Genomic DNA, 23,209 nt, shown 5'->3' on the forward strand with positions numbered 1-23,209 from the left:
ACTGTTTCTGCTGGTTTTGGTAAATTTGGGTGTGTTAATGAGAAACGAGCCTAAACCTTAAACAAATGCACTGCACGGGAGTACTTTAGATTCGAGAGATCAATCTATATAATCCTGGCCGGGATGCATCATGAAGCGGCAAGTTGGGATTGGTGATTGAAGTGAATTATGGTTAATGATTGAATTTGATTTGAAATTGATAAAAAATGGAATGAATCCTGAGAAACTGATTTTGCAACCGAGAGATTAATCTCCCACTGTGGTCGCCAATTGTTTTGGGGTGAAAACTGTTTCTGCTGGTTTTGGTAAATTTGGGTTTGTTAATGAGAAACGAGCCTAAACCTTAAACAAATGCACTGCACGGGAGTACTTTAGATTCGAGAGATCAATCTATACAATCCTGGCCGGGATGCATCATGAAGCGGAAAGTTGGGATTGGTGATTGAAGTGAATTCTGGTTAATGATTGAATTTGATCTAAGATCCAGCCTTTTGAAATTGAGAAAAAATGGAATGCATCCTGAGAAACTGATTTTGCAACCGAGAGATTAATCTCCCACTGTGGTCGCCAATTTTTTTGGGGTGAAAACTTTTTCTGCTGGTTTTGGTAAATTTGGGCGTGTTAATGAGAAACGAGCCTAAACCTTAAACAAATGCACTGCATGGGAGTACTTTAGATTCGAGAGATCAATCTGTACAATCCTGGCCAAAACCAAGAAATGGCCGTTCCAGTCTTGCTTCGGTCACAAAGTGAAGGAGAAGGGTTGGTCTTAGGGAGGGAAGCGAAGAAGGTATTGAGACCAGAATGGTTAATTCTGAAGGTGTGGCTATTTTAAGACCTGTATCAGAATATGGAACTGGCTTGCAGAATGTAAGCTATCTGTTCTTTGGTGTTTTCTGGATACTGTGTTGTTGTTAACCAAATTGTTGTCGTCTGGTCGGAATAGGTAAAACCTATTTATACAAGTCATAATTGAACGCACCCTAATCTCGTAGAAAGTGGGAGTGATTGAGTGATGAAGAAGTGGGGTAATGCGTAAATGCCAGAGACCACGTTCCCACTATGAAGGAAATTGATTAGTTTGCACCCACAACTTCTTGCCGCCACTAAATGACTACTTTCTGACACTTTCTTATAATTGACGTGTTGCACGCCGCACGCTGTAAACCGCCAGACCAATACACTGATGAACATCCCCCAGTTTGTGACATGTTTAATGTCTCGAGTATTTTCGTGGAAAATATGCAGCATATTGCTGAATGGGTCTTGTATGCAAGACCTGGATATTCTGATTAATTGTGTGCCAACTAAGTAGAAGATAGCCATGCGTGGCAAATCAAAATCAGGACACTTGCCGCAGGAGAATAGCGTGTGATGTTATTAGGCTTGTCTCGGGTGGTCGCCTAAAACTTGCCATAGGCCTGTTAATTCTGTGGCTAATTTGGACGGCTGAGATTGTAGTTCATGAGAGAGGGTGGCCATTGATTATGACCACATTCCGTTGGCATCTTTTAATAGCATAGTGGACCCATTGGCACATGCCGGTGGCACGGTGGCATAGCCGCACCTGTAGCATGGTGGCATGGCCAAAGCTAGGATTTGGCGTCGTGGCCAAAGTTAAGGGCTTGGCGGCATGGCCAAGGCTAGGATTTGGCATCTTGGCCAAAGTTAGAGCTTGAAAGGCTAGGATTTGGCGTCGTGGCCAAAGTTAGGGCTTGGCGGCATGGCCAAGGCTAGGATTTGGCGTCATGGCCAAATTTAGGGCTTGGCGGCATGGCCGTTAGGATTTGGCATTGTGGCCAAAGTTAGGGCTTGGCAGTATGTCCAAGGCTAGGATTTTGGCATATTGGTGTTAGACCTAAATATGGCTTCGGCAACATTGGCTTCAGTTGCAATATCAAACTTAATGCCCTAGGCAGCATTACTTGTCTTGGTTGGCGTGGCAACCTTGGCTAAATTAGAGTTTGGCATATCGAAACCCTAATTTGCGTGTGTGGCATGTGGTCGCGACACGGTGACGTTTTTTGTGCATACGGCGCCATGACCACGCCAAAGGAATTATGGTAGAGCCATAACATGGGGATGGCCACAGGAGCAAGGGCGGCTATGAGTGACCATAGCATGGCGCCATTCTTAGGGTTTCCTGGGTCCCGCATGGCTTGTGGCCTGTTGTGGGGCCCAAAGTGGCGTAATTTGGGCCACGACTGGAAAATATGGTTTCGATTAATGCCACTAAAGCAAAGTTGTGTTTTTGATTAGAATACCCTAATTGGAATTTTTCATGGCGTTGGCCACGAGCAGGAGGTGGGTTAGCACGTAGGCGCGCTATTTATGGCATGTTGACACGTTCGGCATGATACTGTGGCAAAGTGGCACGTTTGGCAAGTTACTGCGACAAGTGGCACATTTGGCATGTTTGGCATCCTGATTAGCGCATTGGCGTGGCATGGAATGTTTGGCATGCTATCAGCACGCTGACGCGGAATGGCACGTTTGGCATGCCATTAGCATGTTGGCGCGGTTTCGGAAAGCCAATTGGCATTGTGACCATCTGGCGCAATTTGCCTCTTTTAATACTGTGGCAGGTTTAGAGCGATCTGATTGGTCAATAGAAAAGGGGCCGGCCAAACATGGGCGTGGCCACACTTCTAGTGTGCGTGTGGCGGGTTTGAAGCGATCTGATTGGTCGATGGGAAAGAGGAGGGTCGGTCAAGCAGCATGGGGGTGTCGCCATCTGCAAGTGGCGCTAGATGGCCTATGGCACGGACACTCCTCCCTTTGCCACTGCTCCTATTATCCGCGGCTCCTGTTTTATCTCTTGTTTTCTGATTTTGGGTAGGATTTTGTACCTATTGATCCATGGCAGATCAATTGCCTAGGTTCTAGTTTCGACCAGCGGGGTCTGATATACTGCGCGGGGCGCAAAACCCTTATTTTGCAAATTAATAGGGTTGAGATTTGATTTTCGTGAGTTATCACAAAATTGATCGAACTCTGCATAAAGTTCTTTAAATTTATTGCCGGAGAGCAGTATGCTTTCCTATTGAGTACTTTTACGCAAAGACCTTAACCTTGATATTTCGGGAAATTCATGCTACTCTGCTGCGAGTGAACATTAATTGTCATGTCATATCAATATTAAGGGTTCATCCGGGGAACATAGCACAGAAAGCATTCAAAGAAGCTCATATTAATTGGATAATATTGGCAAGGTGCCGAAATTTACAGAATATCTGGGATTGTTGCTACATGCACCATTTTGGATAAGTTTCATGTGAATATATTGAGTTGCTCAATAAATGCGCCAGTGTAGAGGTTGAACACTCATCACTTTTACATGGCTATGTTTCTTTGCAGAGTGACGACACATTAAATGCAAGGTTTTTTAAATTTAGCCCTGAACTAAAAATCACCATCAACATACGAAATTCAGGACCAGAAGTTTGCATACCCGTTCGCAAACTTATTCAACTTTTTAAGTCAGGGTACTTAATTTTGCATACCCGTTCGCAAACGGTTTCGACTGAATTCGGTCCGGAGCTAAAGTTTGCGTACCCATTTGCAAACTATCGGCTTGTGACCAATGTATGGAACTAAAGTCTGCGTACCCATTTGCAAACATATGTGGTTCAAGTTCTTAAATTGGTTAAGTATGATTTCAAGCTCATGAACAAATACATTTATAAATTAAAGAATGCAATCTTTGTAAATCGTGGCTAAAATGTTCATGAACTGATTCTTTTGAATCAATCCGATTTTGCTTCAATTGTGTCTTGTATACTTCTATGAGAACAATTGAACAACTCTATGAGTAACACAATTAGATTCATTTGATTATCAATTGATATAGAGGTGTTAAGATGAACAAGGTCAAGAGAAAAGTGTTCATATGGCTAACTTCGATTGACTGTTATTGGTCCAAATCAATATACATGTTTAGGTACGGTTACTCATATCTATATGAAGATATATTTCATTTGTGTGTAACAAGCTAAAAACCATCTAACAGTGGAAAGGTATTAGCTTGGATCTTAAATCAGGTTTCATTTAACGGTGAATATTGAATGCTTTGTTACCAAGGTAACATTGATTGCAAACCATTGAAGACTATATAAGGGAGAACTCTAGCAGCTGGGAAACCTAATCCCCACATCTCCTGTGTGATACTAGTTGCGACTTGAGACGATTCTCCTTTAACCTAGGTTTTTCCTAAAACCATTATAGGTAAACGACATAAAGACTTCATTGAGATTCTGAAGCCAGGCCCAACTATTTTCTCAGTAGTCATGTGTTCTGATCTTACTTTGTTCTATCATATTGAGTACTATCTTCTCTAAGATTTGCTCGAGATTTATCTCCGATAGGTAAGATATAAAAAGTAATCACCAATCTCTTTGTCTCATTCTTTGTGATTCCATAATAACTTGTTCTACTACCATATAGTTAAGTTATTGATATTACTAGGTTGTTCTTCGGGAATATAAAACCAGTGTATCAATTGGTTCTTGTTCACCTTGATTTATCAAAAGACGGAACAAAAACTTTGTAGGCATTTCTGTGGGAGACAGATTTATCTATTCAATAGACTTTTATGTGTGAGATCAACTAAGGGAATCAAGTGCGTAGAGTCATGTCGGGATTCAGAGACATAAGGAACGCGACTGTACCTTAATCAGTGTGAGATTGGTTATGGCTCAAATACATTCCAGTCCGAAGTTAACTTGTAGTAGGCTAGAATCTGTAGCGGCTTAATACAGTGTGGTTTTCAAATCTGGACTAGGTCCCGGGTTTTTCTGCATTTGCAGTTTCCTCGTTAACAAAACTTTGGGTGTCTGTGTTATTTCTTTTCCGCATTATAATTTTTATATAATTGAAATATCACAGGTTGTGCGTAATTCAATCAATTGGTAAATCCAACCTTTGGTTGTTGATTGAAATTGATTGATGCTTGGATATTGGTCTTTGGTACCATCTAAGTTATTTCTCATATTAATCCGGCTCACAGATTTCTATCTGTTCGATTACAGATTTATTTGAGAAATTGAGACATAACTCTTGGATATATTTTCCTTGATTGAGTCTGACTGTCTAGTTGATTCTCTTGGAATTATATTGGAATTAGTCCATACAGATTTCCTAAACGAAATATTGGGTGTGGTTGTTAGACTCCCGCTTTTTCAATTAGTATCAGAGCAGGCAAACACGTTTAAGACCTTATAAGTCTGTGTTTGTAGCAACCTGACTCTATGGACAGAAACACTATCTCAAACAACGCATCACCAGACGTTCTAACTTGGTTCAAAGATTTGTTTCTCCTGAGAATTCTATCACATCTTCTACATGGTCTGAACTGTGTATAACTTGGAAGCACGCCTAGATGAACATTTGGATGATCTTTCAGAGGAAAGTGATTCAGACGATAGATACGATGTTGATGAGGAAGTCTTGCAATACATCAAGCTTTTTAACCATTTCACAAAGAAAAAGAAGTCAACATCTTGCTTGGTTGAGTTTCTGACTCCTCTCTGTCTAGAAAACAAGAAAATGAGAAAGTTATTTAAAGGTTACGATTGTGGATATAATCTCTTACAATCCCTTCTTAAAGATCGTGAAGAATATGTGCGTTCAAAGAATTCTGAATGTGAAAATCTTAGTCGAAATCTCTTTTTGTTGAAAGAAGAACTTGTTGAATCTGAAGCGAAATATAGCTCTCAACAATGTTGTTTTAAAGACAGAGATAACGTTTTTCTCTCAGGAGAGAAACAATTGGAGGATGAGCTTTCTGCAACTCAGAACAAGGTAATTATGCTGGCGGAAAACTTGAAAAAATTTAAATGTTAGTTCAAAAAAATTATCCACTATGCTGGGAGCCTGTAAGAAACATCGTGATACGCGAGGGTTGGGATATGAGGGAATAGACGCTCCAAGCAGTAGTAAGACTAATTTTGTTTGTACTGATAGAAATTTCCTGCAGAATACTTGCACTAATGGCAAAAATGGAAAATTACCTTCTACAGCAGAAGCTTCAATAAATAAAGGAGGTCAACCTCCTACTCATATGAGAAAGATTAATAACATTCCCTTCAGATGTTATTATTGCGGAAACAAAGGTTACCTTGAGAAAAGATGTCGATTTCGCTTGCGGAATGAAAAACTTCAGAACATTCTTATCTGGATGTCTTAGGAAGTAACCAAACCGGTTTCGCATATTACTGGTCTTAAACGTCCAACTATCAGACAAGAAAAGTGTTGTGATGAGCCAAGTCTTGCCTGTAATGATAACACAAAGGCTTTCTACAATTGTAAAAAGAATTGTGGTATACAAACAAATGACTGCCATGTTGATCCAATGAGTAAGGGAAACTCTTCAAACTCTTCTTCAGTGACTAAAGGAAGTATTGGATCAAAAGTGTTTATCGTTCCTGAATATATTCATATCAATAATCGTGTTTCGGAACTGAAGACCGGTATAAATAGACTCAAGTGCAGCATTAAGAAGGCAAGGAAAGAAGCAGCTTCAGGTATCTCTTGTCCTCCTATTGTTAATTCTCTTGAGACTAACTCTATTGACTTTTTGATGATTTTCAAGGAAGACAAAGGGAAAATGTCAATACCCATGATGAGTTATATGCTCGTCAAATTACAACTTGACTGCTTACAAATGTGCATCCTCTTTGAGACCGTGTGAGGATGCTCATAATTCTCAAGAAGGTTTTCTTCTTGACAAAGTGGTCTTTGTTGTATCTGTTGCTTTTTAGTTTAAAAATAAAATGATCATCTTACTATTGAGCCTTTCTATGGTTAATTATTACATGATGTAATATAATAGATCAATAACTCTTGAGAAATTTCTTTCTGTTGTTCACTTTGAAAATCTCCGGCTTTCCTTATTGACAGTTGTTTTGTTGACTATCAACAATCACATTGTGCTCTATGTCTGAGCTAAGAGGTTCTGTCTTTAGAATGTGTTTTTTGTTGATTTTATCAAAACATACTTCTAAAAATAGGCTCTATTGGTTCCTTGGCTTTGAATATGGCTCATAACCACGAAAGTACATGCACCCGACCCTTACCGAACGTAAACGAGTAACCCTAGAGTTTCCTATGAAAATCTCGTATAAATATATATCATGAATTCCTTCTTCTGATATATACTCGTTTCGTAACATCAAGATTTCTTGAGGTATTATGGTGTGCACAATGGATGGATGCAAAAAGGAAGACAATGTTGAAGAGGGAAAAGTCATTGAGTTTGACGAGAACCCTGCTTTCATAATCTGCTACCATGCATTCGATCATGAAAACGATCTTCCAGTTCAAATTCATCTCAATTGGTTGGAAATCTTCTTCGAGATTTGAGGTTGTTCGTGGTCAACCTGAATTACAACAAAGAATCTTGAATTTCTGAAGATTAAACTGAAGAAAGCAACTGATGAACTTGTTTTTGTTCGATCCCTGGTTGCTGATTATGTCTAAATTTTTATTTTGTCTAGGAAACTTCTTATGAGAATTTATTCTTGTGTTTTAAGAAGGATAACTAGGGTTTGGAATAACATATATTATGATTACACATAACTATTGCCAACTATTTTCATCTTGCAATGCTTTTAGATTTATTTATTTAAATTCTAAGTTATTTGGAATATGATTTTCCAGTACTAATCTTTATTGGTTTCATATATTGCAAATAATGTTATGGGATATGTGATTTTACGTCTGTGAACTATGATTGTCCCATATATGTCAAAAGTTAAGTCTATTGTGTCATTATGCAAATATTGATGGAAAATAGAATGAACTTTTGAATTATATGTCAATGATTAAGTCTATGATATCATTATGCAAATATTGATGAAAAATAGAATGAATCTTTGAATATTCCGCAATATTGATCTTTTCCTGATCCACTTCTATGTGAAAGTATTGTATGGATCCGTAAGTTTTCTTATGTTGAGCATTTCCGATTAAATTAATCATTAAGATTCCTTTGTGGTTAATTTAATTGAGCTTTCTGGATACAAATTCATGTTTCATGTGATTTGTTAATATCCAAAGAAATCCTTCTTTTTTTGTAAAGTAAGGTCGATCTTTTTGTTCTTTCGGGAATGACATTTTATGGGTGAGAGTTCTTAATTGAACTTGTGGTCAATTGCCAAATCCTTGTGGGGAGTGCGGCTGTGGAATATTGTAGGAGTGATCTTGTATCTTTATAAACTCCTTGATGAATACACTAAGTTTCGACTATGTGAAATCATCGAAACAAAGTTGATATGTTCCTTTTTAGTCATGAAGTGTCTCTATGAGAATTTCATTATGATCCCGCTAGTTTTCGTACCTTTGCCAATTTATATTGACAAAAAGGGGAGATTTATTTTGTAGTTCATACTACATAAACATATGGTTTACGGATCATTATGTAAGGGGAAGTGGTTTTCATTGTGAGATGAAGTATTTACTAAGGGGGAGTGATACATATCACCGTCGTATTATTGTCAAAGTTGTGATACAATTGAACTTTGATGTTGTGTAATAATACTATGACACTGTATAAGAATAATCGAGAACAATTGTTTTCTTATTGTTATGGCTACGGATCTTCAACAACTATGATGTTGAGTTGAAAACGTTCAGACTTACTGGAGTACTTGGAGTGACAAAGAATTCAAGGAATGTTGAACCAAGGAAATCAAGCATTTGGATGAGAAGCTACAAAGTTTATTTATTTTGTAATCCATATGTATTAATAGTTTTGTCACTAAAATTGACAAAGGGGGAGATTGTTAGAACACTACTCGGTCGAACTCGCAAGCGTTGCTATCTCAAGCTTGTTTGTCAAGTTTAGTTGTCAAAACTATAAGTCTTTATTTCTAGTATACTTATAGCTATGTCTCGAATTAGGATAAAATGTGTGGTTGAGATTTAGACTTCACGACATTCATCAATTGAAGACGAAGAAGTACTAAGGGGAGCTTGTGGAACTTCATCAACAAAAGGTATGTGGAGACTTGAACTCATCTATCACTCAGAAGTCTATTCTATTCTATCTCCAATTGAGACAAAAGTCATATAACTATATAGACTTTACATTATACACATTTGACATTTCGAGCTGAGTTTAACTCACTTATATCTTTCTTGAAATTGTGTGGGAAAGCTTTTTGCTTTAACCAGGTTCATCATTATTCTCGACGAAAGTCAAAAGATGATCATGTGAAAATCACATGGTAACATCTTATATGGTTTGTGTTAGACAGTCATTTGATGTAGGCTCAGAATGTTTCGTATTGATCATTCGATCACTTGAAAATTGCTTATAAGCTAATAGTTTATGTGAGGCAGATATTGTCGTCTTCTAAGAATGTCTCAATGATTGAAATGGGAATTAAGAGTTAAATTCATGTCTGGATACATTACGGTTTGTGTACTTAGTGTACGAACTGTTTTGACGGAATTCATGACAGGAAGTTTGCATACTCGTTCGCAAACTTATTCAATTGTTTAAGTCAGGGTACTTAAGTTTGCATACCCATTCACAAACTGATTTAACTGTTGAAGTCCGAGAACCAAGTTTGCATACTCGTTCGCAAACGTTTTCAACTGAATTTCGTCTGGAGCTAAAGTTTGCGTACCCGTTTGCAAACTGTCGGCTTGTGATCAATGTCCGGAACTTAAGTTCACATACCCGTTTGCAAGCTTAAGTGATTCAAGTTCTTAAATCGGTTAAGTATGATTTCATACTCATGAACAAATACATTTATAAATTAAGTAATGCAATCTTTGCAAACCGTGGCTAAAATTTTCATGAACTGATTCTTTTGAATCAATCTTATTTTGCTTCACTTGTGTCTTGTATACTTCTATGAGAATATAAACAATTGAACAACTCTATGAGTAACACAATTAGATTCATTTGATTATCAATTGATCTATAAGTGTTAAGATGAACAAGGTCAAGAGAAAAGTGTTCATATGGCTAACTTCGGTTAACTGTTATTGAGCCAACTCAATATACACGTTTAGGTACGATTACCCATATCTAAATGAAGGTATATTTCATTTGTGTGTAACAAGCTAAAGACCATCTAACGGTGGAAAGATATTAGCTTGAATCTTAAATCAGGTTTCATCTAACGGTGAATATTAAATGCTTTGTTACCAAGGTAGCATTGATTGCAAACCCTGATTTGAAGACTATATAAGGGAGAACTCTAGGAACTGGGAAACCTAATCCTCACACCTCATGTGTGATACTAGTTGTGACTAGAGTCGATTCTCCTTTAACCTAGGATTTTCCTAAAACCATTATAGGTTAACGACTTAAAGACTTCATTGGGATTTTGAAGCCAGACCCACTATTTTCTCTGTAGTTGCGTGTTCTAATCTTACTTTGTTCTATCGTACTGAATACTATCTTCTCTAAGATTTACTAGAGATTTATCTCTGATAAATAAGATATAAAAAGTAATCATAAAGCTCTTCGTCTCATTTTTTGTGATTCCACAATATCTTGTTCTACTACCATATAATTAAGTTATTGTGAGGTGATTGATATTTCTAGGTTGTTCTTCGGGAATATAATACCGGTGTATCAATTGGTTCATGTTCACCTTGATTTATCAAAAGACGGAACAAAAACTTCGTAGGTATTTCTGTGGGAGACAGATTTATCTATTCAATAGACTTTTCTGTATGAGACAGATTTGTTTATCAAGTCTTTGAATTTGGGTCCTAGCAACTCTTGGTTGTGGGTGAGATCAGCTAAGGGAATCAAGTGCTAGAGTCCTGCCGAAATTCAGATACATAAGGAACGTGATTGTACCTTAATCAGTGTGAGATTGGTTAGGTCTCAACTACATTCCAGTCCAAAGTTAACTTGTAGTAGGCTAGAGTCTGTAGCGGCTTAATACAGTGTGGTGCTCAAATTTGGATTAGGTCCCGGGGGTTTTCTGCATTCGCAGTTTCCTCGTTAACAAAACTTCTGGTGTCTGTGTTATTTCTTTTCCGCATTATATTTTCTATATAATTGAAACATCACAGGTTGTGAGTAGTTCAATCATTGGTAAATCCAACTTTTGGTTGTTGATTGACACTTGGATATTGGTCTTTGGTACCATCCAAGTTATTTCTCATATTAACCCGGCTCATAGATTTCTATCTGTTCAATTGCGGATTGATTTGAGAAATTGAGATATAACTCTTGGATATATTTTCCTTGATTGAGTCTGACTGTCTAGTTGAGTCTCTTGGAATTATATTGGAGTTAGTCATACAGATTTCCTAAACGATATTGGGTGTGGTTGTTAGACCCCCGCTTTTTCATACTGTAATTTGAACTCAGGGTAGGTTAGCGAACGATCTCCCAAACCATGGATATCTGAGTTTCTGGAATACAGGGAAGGTCGGCGAACCAGTTTGCAAACCGTAAAGTTCAGCATGTGACAGTTCACTAACTCATTTCACAAATCGTGGTAATCCGAAATTGATGAGAAGGATAACAGTTGGCGAACCCAGTTCACGAACCGTTGTTACCTGAGTTCATGAGTCGTTGAACGGTCATGAGCCGTTTCACCAACGGTCCCGATGAATATTTATTAGATGCTCAAAGACTTATTTTTTAAAATATGTTTAGTATTGCTATGACTTTCATAATCACCTCTAAGACATCTATGGTCACCAAAACACCTTGTGTATGTGCATCTTGATTAAAGTGTAGTGTTTAAATGAACATGATATCGCTTATTAGTTTGGAAGGCATATTTGCCAAGAACTATCATTTTACACGGTTCACGTACCCGAACCACTGTGTATATTCTTCTACGTGATTTTTAAGACAAACTTCTCACATGCTTACTTGAAACCCTAATTGGAGTTTCATCTGAACAGAAAAAGTTTTTGGTTGAATCTCAAGTTATCTTAGCTTGAACTCAAGAAACTCTCAGTCTTAAATATTTATAGATAGAAAGACTCATTCAACTGGGAAATTCAATCCCCGACATTTTGTATTCTAGTTGATTGCTAAAGTCGTCCTGTATGAACCTAGGTTTCCTGTGAGAAACATAATTATGTCTACGACTTAAAGACTTCATTTGGGGATTCGTGAAACCACGTCCGACTATCTTTACCTTGATAGGTTGCGTATCCTGATCTTGATTTTCTATAATCAAGGTTTTTGTAATCTCTTTCAGGCAAGATAGATAAAAATCCCAAAGTTCTCTTCGTCTTAGACTTTGTGATTTCGCAAAATAGATATCTGAAAACTATTTTTAATTAATTTGTTCACGACTTTTCGTGAGAGGTGGTTAAGAATCCATACTTCTCTTCTAACTAAGTGTAAGTGTTCTGGATTTGTGAGGTTTGGTAGATTTTTCTATTGCAGACAGATTTTCAAGCCTTGATCTTTGATCTAAATGGAAATCAAATAGGTTTATCTGTTAGAGGCATATTGGTATCAAAAGTATTCACTTAGAATGAAGAAACTCTTAGGCTGTAAATGACCTCAGCTAAGGGAATCAATTACCTAGATCCTTGCAAGGTTCAAAGGACTAACGAGCGCGACTTTAAACAAACTATCTTAGAGGGTGGATTCGCTCTAAATACATTCCAGTCCAAAATATGATAGTAGGCTAGTGTCTGTAGCGACTTAATACAGTTTAGTGTTCAAATCTAGACGAGGCCCCGGGGTTTTCCTGCAGTTGCGGTTTCGTCGTTAACATAACTTCTTGTGTCTTGTGTTTTTCTTCTCCGCATTATATTGCTTGTCTTTATAATAGGATTTACACAAGTAGTACGTATTCAATTCTAGTACATACGTCCATATAATGAAGGTTGATTACGAGACTTGTTTCTGATAGAATTCGTATGTTTAAAGATAGATAATATCGTTTCATACTTAGAAGAATTCATATATGAATATATTGGATACGACTATATTGATCTTGGATATTGATTTTTGAGATCATCAAAGTACTCTTCTTAACAATCAGGTTCACGGACTCCATTGTCTTGACTTTATGATTGAGAAGAGATATAGATATAAACTTCATATACATATTATCAAGGATCATTAAGTTGGTCAACTTGCAATTGTATTAGGTTTTGTCCATACAAGTTGCCGAACGAAAAGTTGGTTGTGTACTTTGTGCCCTCTCCTTTTCAAATATATCTCTGGAGAAGTTTTTCTTATATAGGTTCGCGAACTCACTATAACTGCAAACTCAAAAGAAAAAAGTTCTCAGAGGATTTCTCTATATTTGGTTCGTTCAAGTACTTTATTTGCCTTATATTTTGAGTTCTATAAGATTATTGATTCCCAAACTTAGTTCCTGAGTTTGTGAACTCAAGTGATTGAAAATCATCATTAGTAGTAAACTACCAAAATAAAACATTACAAACTCAAGAGTGAATTTGCAAGTCTTGAAATTTCAGTACTACTTGTGCTTTTCTCTTAATCTCGGTTTCGAGTTTCCAGATAAGCAAGTGCTTCGAAGTAGAAACATCACTAGACTTAGCAAGAAGCTAATCTGTGATATGATGTTCATTGAATTATAATTAACTACTAAAGTCCTCGACTTTTTCTACTACTGGTAGATAAATAGAAGAAAATGAGTTCAAAAGAAAGATCAAACTCTGTTACTTACCTCGATGAAGCTTCTTAAAATTAATGTCTTCATGTGACCTTTAATTATTTACTCTCCTTGAGTAATTTGTAAAATCCTAAGAATCTACTAAATAATCTATTTCAAACCAAAGTACATAAATATCTACAACCAATTAATTGATTGCTTCAACAAAAAAAAAACAATTAATTGATAATAAGTCTCTTGAGTTATGAAATGACAACGAAGTACATAAATATCTTAGTTATTGTTGTGTGGATTAAATCCACCAAAGGTTAGTCTATGTAATTTCAGGATAAAGGGAGGTTACAAATCACATGACCGTCGGACGTTTTTGGCTAGGATGAGAATGGGATGGTCAGATCATCCATTTGTCTCTCAAAATGTTATTCGACCGTCCATGGCTCAAAAACCCATTCGGTTTTGTATTATTGATTCATTTATTTTCATTCCAAACACTAAATATTAAACTACATGCATTATAAACCAGAGTAGTTAAAATTGTTCTCCCAACCGTTTTTCAAGAGAGTACTCTCTACTCACTACTTTGATGAGGTGATCTACGTCAATTCCTCATAGATTTCAAATTTTGGCGAGTTCCAAATCCGTTTTTTGCGAATTTTAGTGAATTCTAAGACCAGTTTTCTCGAGTTTTGGTCAAAACAACGGATGTTCCTAGTTTTGATGTTAGTAACAATATAATTGATAAGCAGGACTTTAAGTCTCGCATAAGTATATCCGCATATTAGACCGAGTTTTGGTAAGTTTCAAGTGCAAACTCTTTGCTCCTTGTTCCCCACCGAGCAGGACCGAGGAGCGAACTAAACTACTTTGATTCAAACACATGACAATGGCACTACGTGTAACAGGAATTACACTGCATTCCCATTTTTAATGCACCAAATGAATAGCTGATGTGTTGGTCGTGGTGATACTATAGATAGGATATGAAGGATCAAGTCTTCAGAACATGTTCTATAACTATATGGGCATTGGATTGGATCTGTTCAGGAATACAGTTTTTCTTTTTGATTGGTAAAGAATATGGTACTGACGAGTTTCGATCTCCGGTCGGTGATACCATCATCGAATGACTTTACCACTATACTACAGTGACTCGGTCTACGCAAATGTCACGTATCAAAGAAAAAAATAGGATAAAAATATTTTGTGTGTGAAAATGGAGATCATGGAGTCATTTTCGTTCTCTCCTTGATATTGTTGCCTTTAAATTATAAACTCCAGACAACACTCACTAGTTCCACGTTATACTCCAATATACATCTCTCTACCATAGTTATCATCTCATCAATTAATACACAATAAGTTCATTGTGTGTCCTGCCTAAAAACCATAGACAACTTAAAAGGTACTTCAATCAGCTTCTTTTTTTCATTTTCAAGTTAATTAACTTATCTCTATTCCGACTTTTGAAGCTCAAATTTGCATACACAATACACAAGTGCTTCAGCATCTAAATTGAATTATTATGGGGACAAAACTATTCATATCATAATCAAGCACATTATACCAAACTTCTTAAACACGACGCATAAAAAACGTAAGCTCACGTGATTACCACTATATAATGATCGTAGCTGGGGTTGATTATCGTGTCACATCGGTAAATTAATATGATCAACATCTAGTTTATTTTAATTAGTACTGGAATCTAACATTTGGATTGTTCTCCAAAAACCACTACCAGTAGTACTATAAGCACACCCGCTCTTTTATCATCAACATAATGCGCAATGCAACGAGGCTTTCCAACTGCTTTTCCATGACCTGAAAATTTCTGCGACAAAGTCGTCAGTACTTATCTTGATACTAATATTTTTAATGTTAAGTTTAACACAATCTCAATCTACTTATATTGTCATTACCAGTTGGTTTATAATGAAAAGAGAAAAAAAAAAAGTGCTTAAAAAACACCTAGTGGGATCAATGCAGGTAGGGCTGCACATGGTTCGGTTTTCCAATAATGAAAACCAATAAAACCATATAGCCTATTCTGTTTCATTGGTTTCGGTTTCTACTCGGTTTTGTTAAAAACCAGACGGTTTTTGGTTAACCGAATGATTTATAAACAATAACGTGTCAGTGCTTTATAGTTTACACAAACAATACATCTAATACTACAAGCGGCAGAAAAGTTTGCTAGCAACATATCAGAGACATAAATGACGAGCAACTAAAATGACAGCAAAAGGCTTTAACTCGAATAATCCTCCTAAGAGTCCTAACTATTCATTAACTACAATTCATCAGTGTGAAAAGATTCATTCTGTTATGAGAATAATAGAGGTTCGCAGTATCGAGCTAAGAAAACCCCCGAACATCTTTTAACTACATACTAATTAAAACAAAACTAGTTCAAAAGAGAATTAAAGACGGCAAAAATATAAGAGCTTAATGCTCCCCTCTAACATCCACGGCTAATATTAGTTCAATCCTATGGCCAGTAACAATCGGTTAACCATATGGTTTTCGGTTCGGTTTTTTTAGGAAACCTAAACCGAAACCAATAGTGTCGGTTTTTTGGGACTGACAACCACAAATGAACCATTGGGATATGGTTTCGGTTCTGTTCGATTTAAATTGTTCGGTTTCGTTTTTGGTTTTCGGTTCTGGTTCGGTTTTGTGCAGCCCTAAATGCAGGTACTCCCTCCGTTCCTAAATAATAGGTTGGTTTCTATAAATAGATGTTTCAAAAAAAGAGGTTGGTTTCCTAATTAGGAAAGTCAAATGTTACTTTAGTTTTCTGGGACCACTTTTCTCTTAACTTCTTTTGGTGACAAGTGTCATGTGGACCATTTCATTTTATTTCTTTTGCTGACAAGTGTCATGGGGACAATTTCACTTCACTTCTTTTATTGGCAAGTGTCATGATGAGCACTTTCAATGATTAGTTTTCTTAATTTCATTAATTTTTTCTAAAAATAAAATCAGCCTATTAATTAGTAACGGAGGGTGTATATATAAAGAAGCCTTTGTCGTGCCACAGTTAAGGAAGACCACATCAAGTGGTTTGAAATACAGGCCCATCATTTTGGACCCTTCGAAGGATTCAGAATCGCAGTAAACATTTATGGTGCCATATAACCATAGCGGCACTATACTACACAACCATAATAATTCATTAGCATACTGGTATCTAACCTCTGTAGCAACCTCGCTAGGATTGAACGAAGTTTGTGGTGAGAACAGATGATTCTTTGAAGTACATAGTATAGGCACATGGGATAGGTTTCACGGAGGAGAATAAGTAGCCATATAAGTATGGGCAGGCAGGATGCAAAATCCTGGGTTTGAAAATCTTTGTAAATTACAAAGTTGAGAAATCATCGAAAAAATAAAAAGAATTGTCGAGTAGACATGCTTGTCCGAAAGTTGTTATTATTGTACTATACTTCCACTCATACTTATTTTGTGGTAATTATAAGCGCCATTCATGATAGTCTTCTTTTTTTTCTTTAACTTAACAAATCAAATGATCTTTTTATGATTTTTGTGAACTAGCTGGAATATAAGGATGAGAAGGGATCTCCTCGCACTTTTATTATCACACTATCTCATACGTTGGACGTCATTTTTACGAATTAAAATCAAACCGTAACGGATTTGAAATTAATATTTTGGGAATATGTTAGTATTATATAGCTCTACTTTCCTAAAAATATGAGCGTATTTCGAATTACATAGCTCTACTTTCCTCTATAAGGATATCGGTATATTCATATATAATTGGAAGTCTAGAAATATCTAGCTATAGAAGGAATGGAATTAGAATATGAAAGTGTCAATGTAATCGAAAACGACGCATGAGAATTCGCACTGGCATTCCTAGTTCTGATAATCAACAAAAGTTAGTTGGAATTAAACATTGCCTATGATTACCTCCTCAACGTACCCTACCCTCTGTCAATTTTCTTGTTTGTGTATACTCCAATAGTTTTGCAGTTTTATTGATCAATGTGGAAGAATCTATTGTGTTTACATTAGATATTTTAAGTTAATATCAGCATTGAAAACTCAAAAACCATTTTACTTTGAGATGGATATATATCGTTTTCTTTGAGATAGAAAATGGAATGGAGTGCTATTGTGTTGTTTACGGTAATCGTTCGAACATTACAAGCTAAGAAAGACGTACAAAGCGATAAAGAAAGGTGCCCGTTTCGAAAAAAAAATAAAATAAAAGAAGGTAGAAGAAAACAAAAGGTACACATAATTGTGGTATTGACAGGCTTGCTTAAATGGAGGATGGCCTGTGAAAACACATCCACCAAGAAAGGCATGTTAGAAGGATGAGAGAATAAAGCAAGCAAAAAACAAAGAAAGCATCAACACACCCACCAAACCAAATTGTAAGTAGGGGTCTTTAAAGGTGGTGGTTACTCTGTGGAGATATCAGAGAAAGTTAGAATTCCTCTTGTAATAATGGTGTGTGCTTTTAAACCCCATTTAGGATTCCAATATGAGAGAGGGGGATGTGTCCACTAATCCCATCTTCTTCTTTTTTAATGATTTATACGAAAAAATCAAACTTAACTTCACCGAGCAATCGAGCATATGAATTCTACCCTAAAGACTTGTAGAAAAGCAAAAGCTATAGTGGGTGGAATTTGTTAGAGATCTAGAGATAAAGATTAAAAAGCATGAAATCATTTGAAAACTACTTATTCCATTTCCATATTAAGGTTCCTTGTAAGGTATGAAAAGATTTTATGAAATTATTAGAATACAGAAGCAATTTGGAAGTCTCTTTCAGTAAGGGGGGTAATAGATTACTCTTCAATTGTCCCACAGAACCTACTAGTTGGCCCCTATTCGGATCTTTCCTTTGAAAGTCCAACTTAAGTTTTGGGTCTTCTAAAACTAAAACATTTGTTTGACCATTCAGTGAAAGAGATCGAGATAAGCAACTGCATAGAGTTTTCAACAGTTAAACCATCTTCTTACCGAAATAAGAAGACATTTGGATCCACTTATAATCTCAAATACAGCTATATTTACTCGTTCAGCATGCTTCTTATCAGCACAGCTTAGTCAAACCTAAAGCCCAGACGAGGAAAATGTAGATTTTAAAATCCACCACCTCAGGCATTTATAATCAAACTAAGCACTAGAAATAAGTAGCTCGAGCATCTGATAGATGTCAAACTGAACTAACTTAAGGTACATGACAAACTGAACTAACATTAGCTTACAACATGTCGATAATTGGTAGAATAAGGACGGGCAATATCTGTACTGGTGATGCAAGTTCAAGTATAGAATTTGATTCACCTGCTTGTCAAAGGACATTTTATCTCTTCAAGGGAAGAGAAGTGAGTGTCTAGAGAATGTAGAAGTTCTTGACTTACGTCAACCTTGGTAACATACTTGGGTGGTAAATCCTTTCCCGGCATAACATCCTTCCCCATAATCTGCTCCTTCGACCTTCCAACGTAATTATCGTCTGTAACTGAGGCTTTTCCACACCCTTTAAACAATTGGGCCTTCATTCTGATGCAGGACTGTAAATCATCTTCATTTCTAGCTTTTTTTAACTTATCGATCACATCTTTAATATCTAAAAGCCTTTCAGCACGCACATTTTTCTCCTTCTTTTGCCTTTTAGGCTCCTTTAGCGAATCCAAATCATCAGCATCTGCTGAAAGTACCTCATCATTGAATTCCACTTTTTGCAACTTCCTCGATCCCTGATCAACAATATCTCGTATACGTTCTCTCACACTATCTGTTCTCCCAATATTTGATCCAACTTTTGCTTTCAGCGCGTGTATAACTCTCTCATCAGTATCTTTCAAACTGCTGGAGGTTGGTTCATCAGCACTGCTGCCATCCACTGAAGAATTAAGAGAAAATGCTTCCTCCAATAAATTAACATTCTGCATGTACCGGTCGAAAGCTTCATTTTCTGTCTCAATGTTTCTGTCCTTGTACTCCTTCAACTTGGAGAACCTCCACTGATTTATATCTGCGGCCTCCTGGAAATAACCCCGACAACCCCCACAGATCAGGATAATTTGTTTTATCATTTGGAAATTAGAGCATATGACGATCAGACATGACATCAAGTGGCAGAATTTGTACCTTTCTAGTGGTTGGCTTCCTCGGGCGAGGAACTTGTGATCCGTTGAGTTGAGAAAGTTGCCGCAGTGCAGAAGCCCTTATTGAAGTCCTGAAGCAAAATTAGGCAGTTGGAAATTTTGCTCATGGAAGGTTACAGTTTCAAACTCATATAAGCCTCGGGAAGTACTTGGTCAGTAACCAGTTAAGGGTATTAATCATAAGAATTTGATATGCAGGAAAGGGTACTTTGAGCAACAGTTACGCAATAAAGCAAGAGAATAGCCATAAAGTGATACAAAGTAGAAGATGATCAATACCATATAGAAAAAAATATGGACAGTTTATAAACAATAACAATAACAAATGAATAATGAGGTCAGAACACCTGAAAATGGAGAAAAAAAATTAAGCATCTGTGGAATATTAAACCTATCCTAGCAGCACAAGTCATGTATTGTCTTTTCTTGTTGGTTCAGAGAAAAAATACTTCTCTAACATCCCTCAACGTGTATTTAACTGTTGCAGCCTAGTGCAGGGGAATTTGATTACGACAACGTAACATAACATGATATTTTTTAGTCAGTGGCATGATAAGATATCTTACCCAAACTGAAAGAATAAGGGTTTGCTATTTTACTGACTAGTTATATTGACGACTTGAGCCAAGAACTACCGCTCAAAATAACCTTGCTTTAAAGTATAAACACAAGATGAAACATTCCCACGAAGATTCAATCCCCATCCAAAACACTGATAATTTTACTTACCCCGGGGTAGTTGCATCAGCATTCTGCGGTTCAAACAGAGTAGGATTTGAAGACGGCGACTTATCTGACGGAGTTCCACTGGTTTTAAGAACTGCAAAGCCAATAAAAAAATTAGGAACAGTTAACACCACAATTAAATCTAACCAGCAATACAAAATTGGGTCCGTGTATCTTTCATTTTAAAATATGCAGGCAGAACCATGATTGATAATAATTACTCCCTCCGTCCAAGTTCTATAGGCGGAGAAGAAATTTTTGCAGTTCCAACTAGATAGGCGGAGTCTATATTTCTAGGTTATTTTTGACAGGTATGCCCTTCTTAATGTTGCATGGATATCACCGCAATTAACTTGATGTTTCTAGTATTGCGAATATAACAATGGGTAAAACAAGAAACGAGATGAATTTTTATGAAAAGCCAGATTTTTTCTTAATCTAAGATATTTGAGTTTTCCGCTTATATAACTTGGACGGAGGGAGTATAAACTTCTAGAATGACTGTTGAAAGGCCACTTGAGTTCCTCGTGCAATGGTAATGATATTGTGCGGATTACAGGACAAGTTAAGAAGTAAAGGTTTGTAATATCATATACCGTGTATGGGGCATGGATTTTGAGCTTTTGCACAACAGTTCTTGCATGACTCATACGGACACCTACACCATAGATACAAAAACGCTTATTAGAAAACAAAAAACAAATGTGTTAGTCTGTTAGATGATTTGATGAACCATTTGACAATATGTAACACAACAACCATGCAGCTGCCAGTGAGAAACTATGATCCGAAAATCAAGAAAGAAAAGAAATTATATTTGCAACAATCGATTTCAACCCAGTTTTTAACAGATTGGAATTCAACTGACATGGATAACTACTTCACCAGTATACTATTTTGAATTGGGTCTAATTGCCGATCAATCTCCTAATATGACAACCCCATTCAAAAATGGTCATATAACCTTTCTAAAACTGTCAAACATAAAACCTTAAACCCGAGATGTTTCAAATTCCAGAAAGCTTTCATGTCTACAGCTACCAATAATTACTGAAAATGTCCTCAACATAAACCAAATCCCACTAGTTAACAACAAAATTTCATTCTCCTTTTACTTAAGCTGACTACTAGAATCATGTACAGAAACATCTAATCAACCTCTCGCCCAAATTGTATTTCTTCTCCGCTCATAATTCAGTGTTTTGGACAAATATCTCTTTTAAAAATCATATCTTAAATCTATGTTTTTTCCCCAGTCAGTTTTGCCACGATTGAAGAAATTAACAAAAACTAGGGTTTCAAACGACACAATTGCAAGTAATCAGGGATTGTAAAGCACTAAAAACCCTAAAATTCAAATTAGGTTAAACAACAGCCCCAAAAGTTAGAGAAGAGAAAGGATAACCTGGAACGAGCAACATTGCCACAGGTAGTACACTTGGGTTTATTAAGACCCCGTTTGTTCTTAGTTGGTGTAGGTGTCTCCGTGATGATTGTAATTGGCTTGATACTGGAGGCGGCAGCGATAGCAGTGGAATTTGCAACAGCAAGAGCGCTAATGGCGACTACTGGGGTGTTGCTTGGTCTTGTAGTGATTGCGGTGTTATTCTTATTGATCATCTGGACTGGTCCAGGTGTTGGTAATGCCGCCATTTGCCGATACTATTTCAACGACTTCCCACAAAAATAACGTATATTAGAAGAAGAAAATAACCCGATCTCTTCCGTGTCGATTTAAGGGAAACGGGAACCCCACGCCTTGGGCCAATCTTTATCTGGGCCTTAATTGTACTCTGACTATTGTATTTGCCTATTGGGCTTATATATAGGCTCATCTCCAAGGCAAACATTAAGAACAACATTAAAACATAATTATTTGGAAGTTTTGTTGTGAATTAGGTTGTATTAATGGTTTGTGGTGTTAGTGACAATGTAATATTAGGGCCGTCTGACCTAGAGTGCAAGAAGAGAGGTTTGATTTGAACCTTAGATCAGGGTCGTCGCTCGCTATAAGTCAGCTAGGCAACGGTGCCCCCAAAATTATGCATCTGTTATTATAGGTTATTTCCCAGACTTTTGAAAAATATAAGGATTTCATTTTCTGTTTTTTCGTGTATTATCAAATGCCGATTCGGTTCAAACTATTTTTTCCCACATATGACAACTAATTTGGCATTTGTTTTTCAATTGTATTTCGTTATCTTGCTTTAGGCCTTTAGCCTTAAAAGTTGACTCACTAGTTCAAACTTTTTAAGTCTGTACTCTTTCGACTTAGTTTATGTTGTGTTGTTACTGTTGCCAAAATGGTGATTGTTAAATTTTAATTGTCAGTTAACTAACATGGTCACACGAATTTGGTATGATTGTGTACATGTTTTATATTTTTTTGATTCTTGAAGTGATCAAACATCAATTCCAATCACGGGTCTTTAGAAAGACAAACTGTACGAGTGGTGCTCCTAAAAGACATACGAAGCTAAGAGCCGAAAAATTTATGAGTTCTATGCGAGGAGCAATGGATAAATATTTGGTTTCAAATGATGACAACCACGAAGAAATCATGAATGACTATGACGAATAATGAGAAAATTTGGTTAATGAGATGGATAAAAACGATGATTTGTTGGACAATGATGAGAATGCATATTGGAAAAATGAAGAACCAAAAGGGACAGAATTATCACTTCCAAATACAATGAGATTGGGCAAGATGAAGAGCTAAGGTGGCAAGAATTATCATCATCGATT

The 23,209-nt window shown here is 36.7% G+C and overlaps 1 protein-coding gene across 1 annotated transcript; it reads right to left on the reverse strand.

Annotated features, from left to right (window-relative positions):
• Nucleotides 1-18,554: 18,554 nt before the first annotated feature.
• LOC113297316 lies at nt 18,555-22,146 on the reverse strand. The gene is made up of 5 exons (XM_026545751.1): nt 21,867-22,146; nt 21,058-21,119; nt 20,465-20,555; nt 19,719-19,806; nt 18,555-19,612 (listed from the first exon to the last, which is right to left on the reverse strand). The coding sequence occupies exons 1-5, from the start codon at nt 22,112-22,114 to the stop codon at nt 18,905-18,907; spliced, it is 1,197 nt and encodes a 398-aa protein (XP_026401536.1). The 5' UTR covers nt 22,115-22,146; the 3' UTR covers nt 18,555-18,904.
• Between the last annotated feature and the right edge of the window lie 1,063 nt (nt 22,147-23,209).

Source organism: Papaver somniferum, chromosome 7, assembly GCF_003573695.1.
Source record: "Papaver somniferum cultivar HN1 chromosome 7, ASM357369v1, whole genome shotgun sequence".
NCBI classification, from domain to species: Eukaryota; Viridiplantae; Streptophyta; class Magnoliopsida; order Ranunculales; family Papaveraceae; genus Papaver; species Papaver somniferum.

Coding starts and splice junctions, on each gene's coding strand:
- LOC113297316 (XM_026545751.1), bottom strand. CDS start 22,114: ATGGCGGCATTACCAACACCTGGACCAGTCCAGATGATCAATAAGAAT. Junction 20,556..21,057: donor AAATCCATGCCCCATACACG/GTATATGATATT, acceptor TTGGCTTTGCAG/TTCTTAAAACCAGTGGAACT. Junction 19,613..19,718: donor GGAAGCCAACCACTAGAAAG/GTACAAATTCTG, acceptor GGTTATTTCCAG/GAGGCCGCAGATATAAATCA.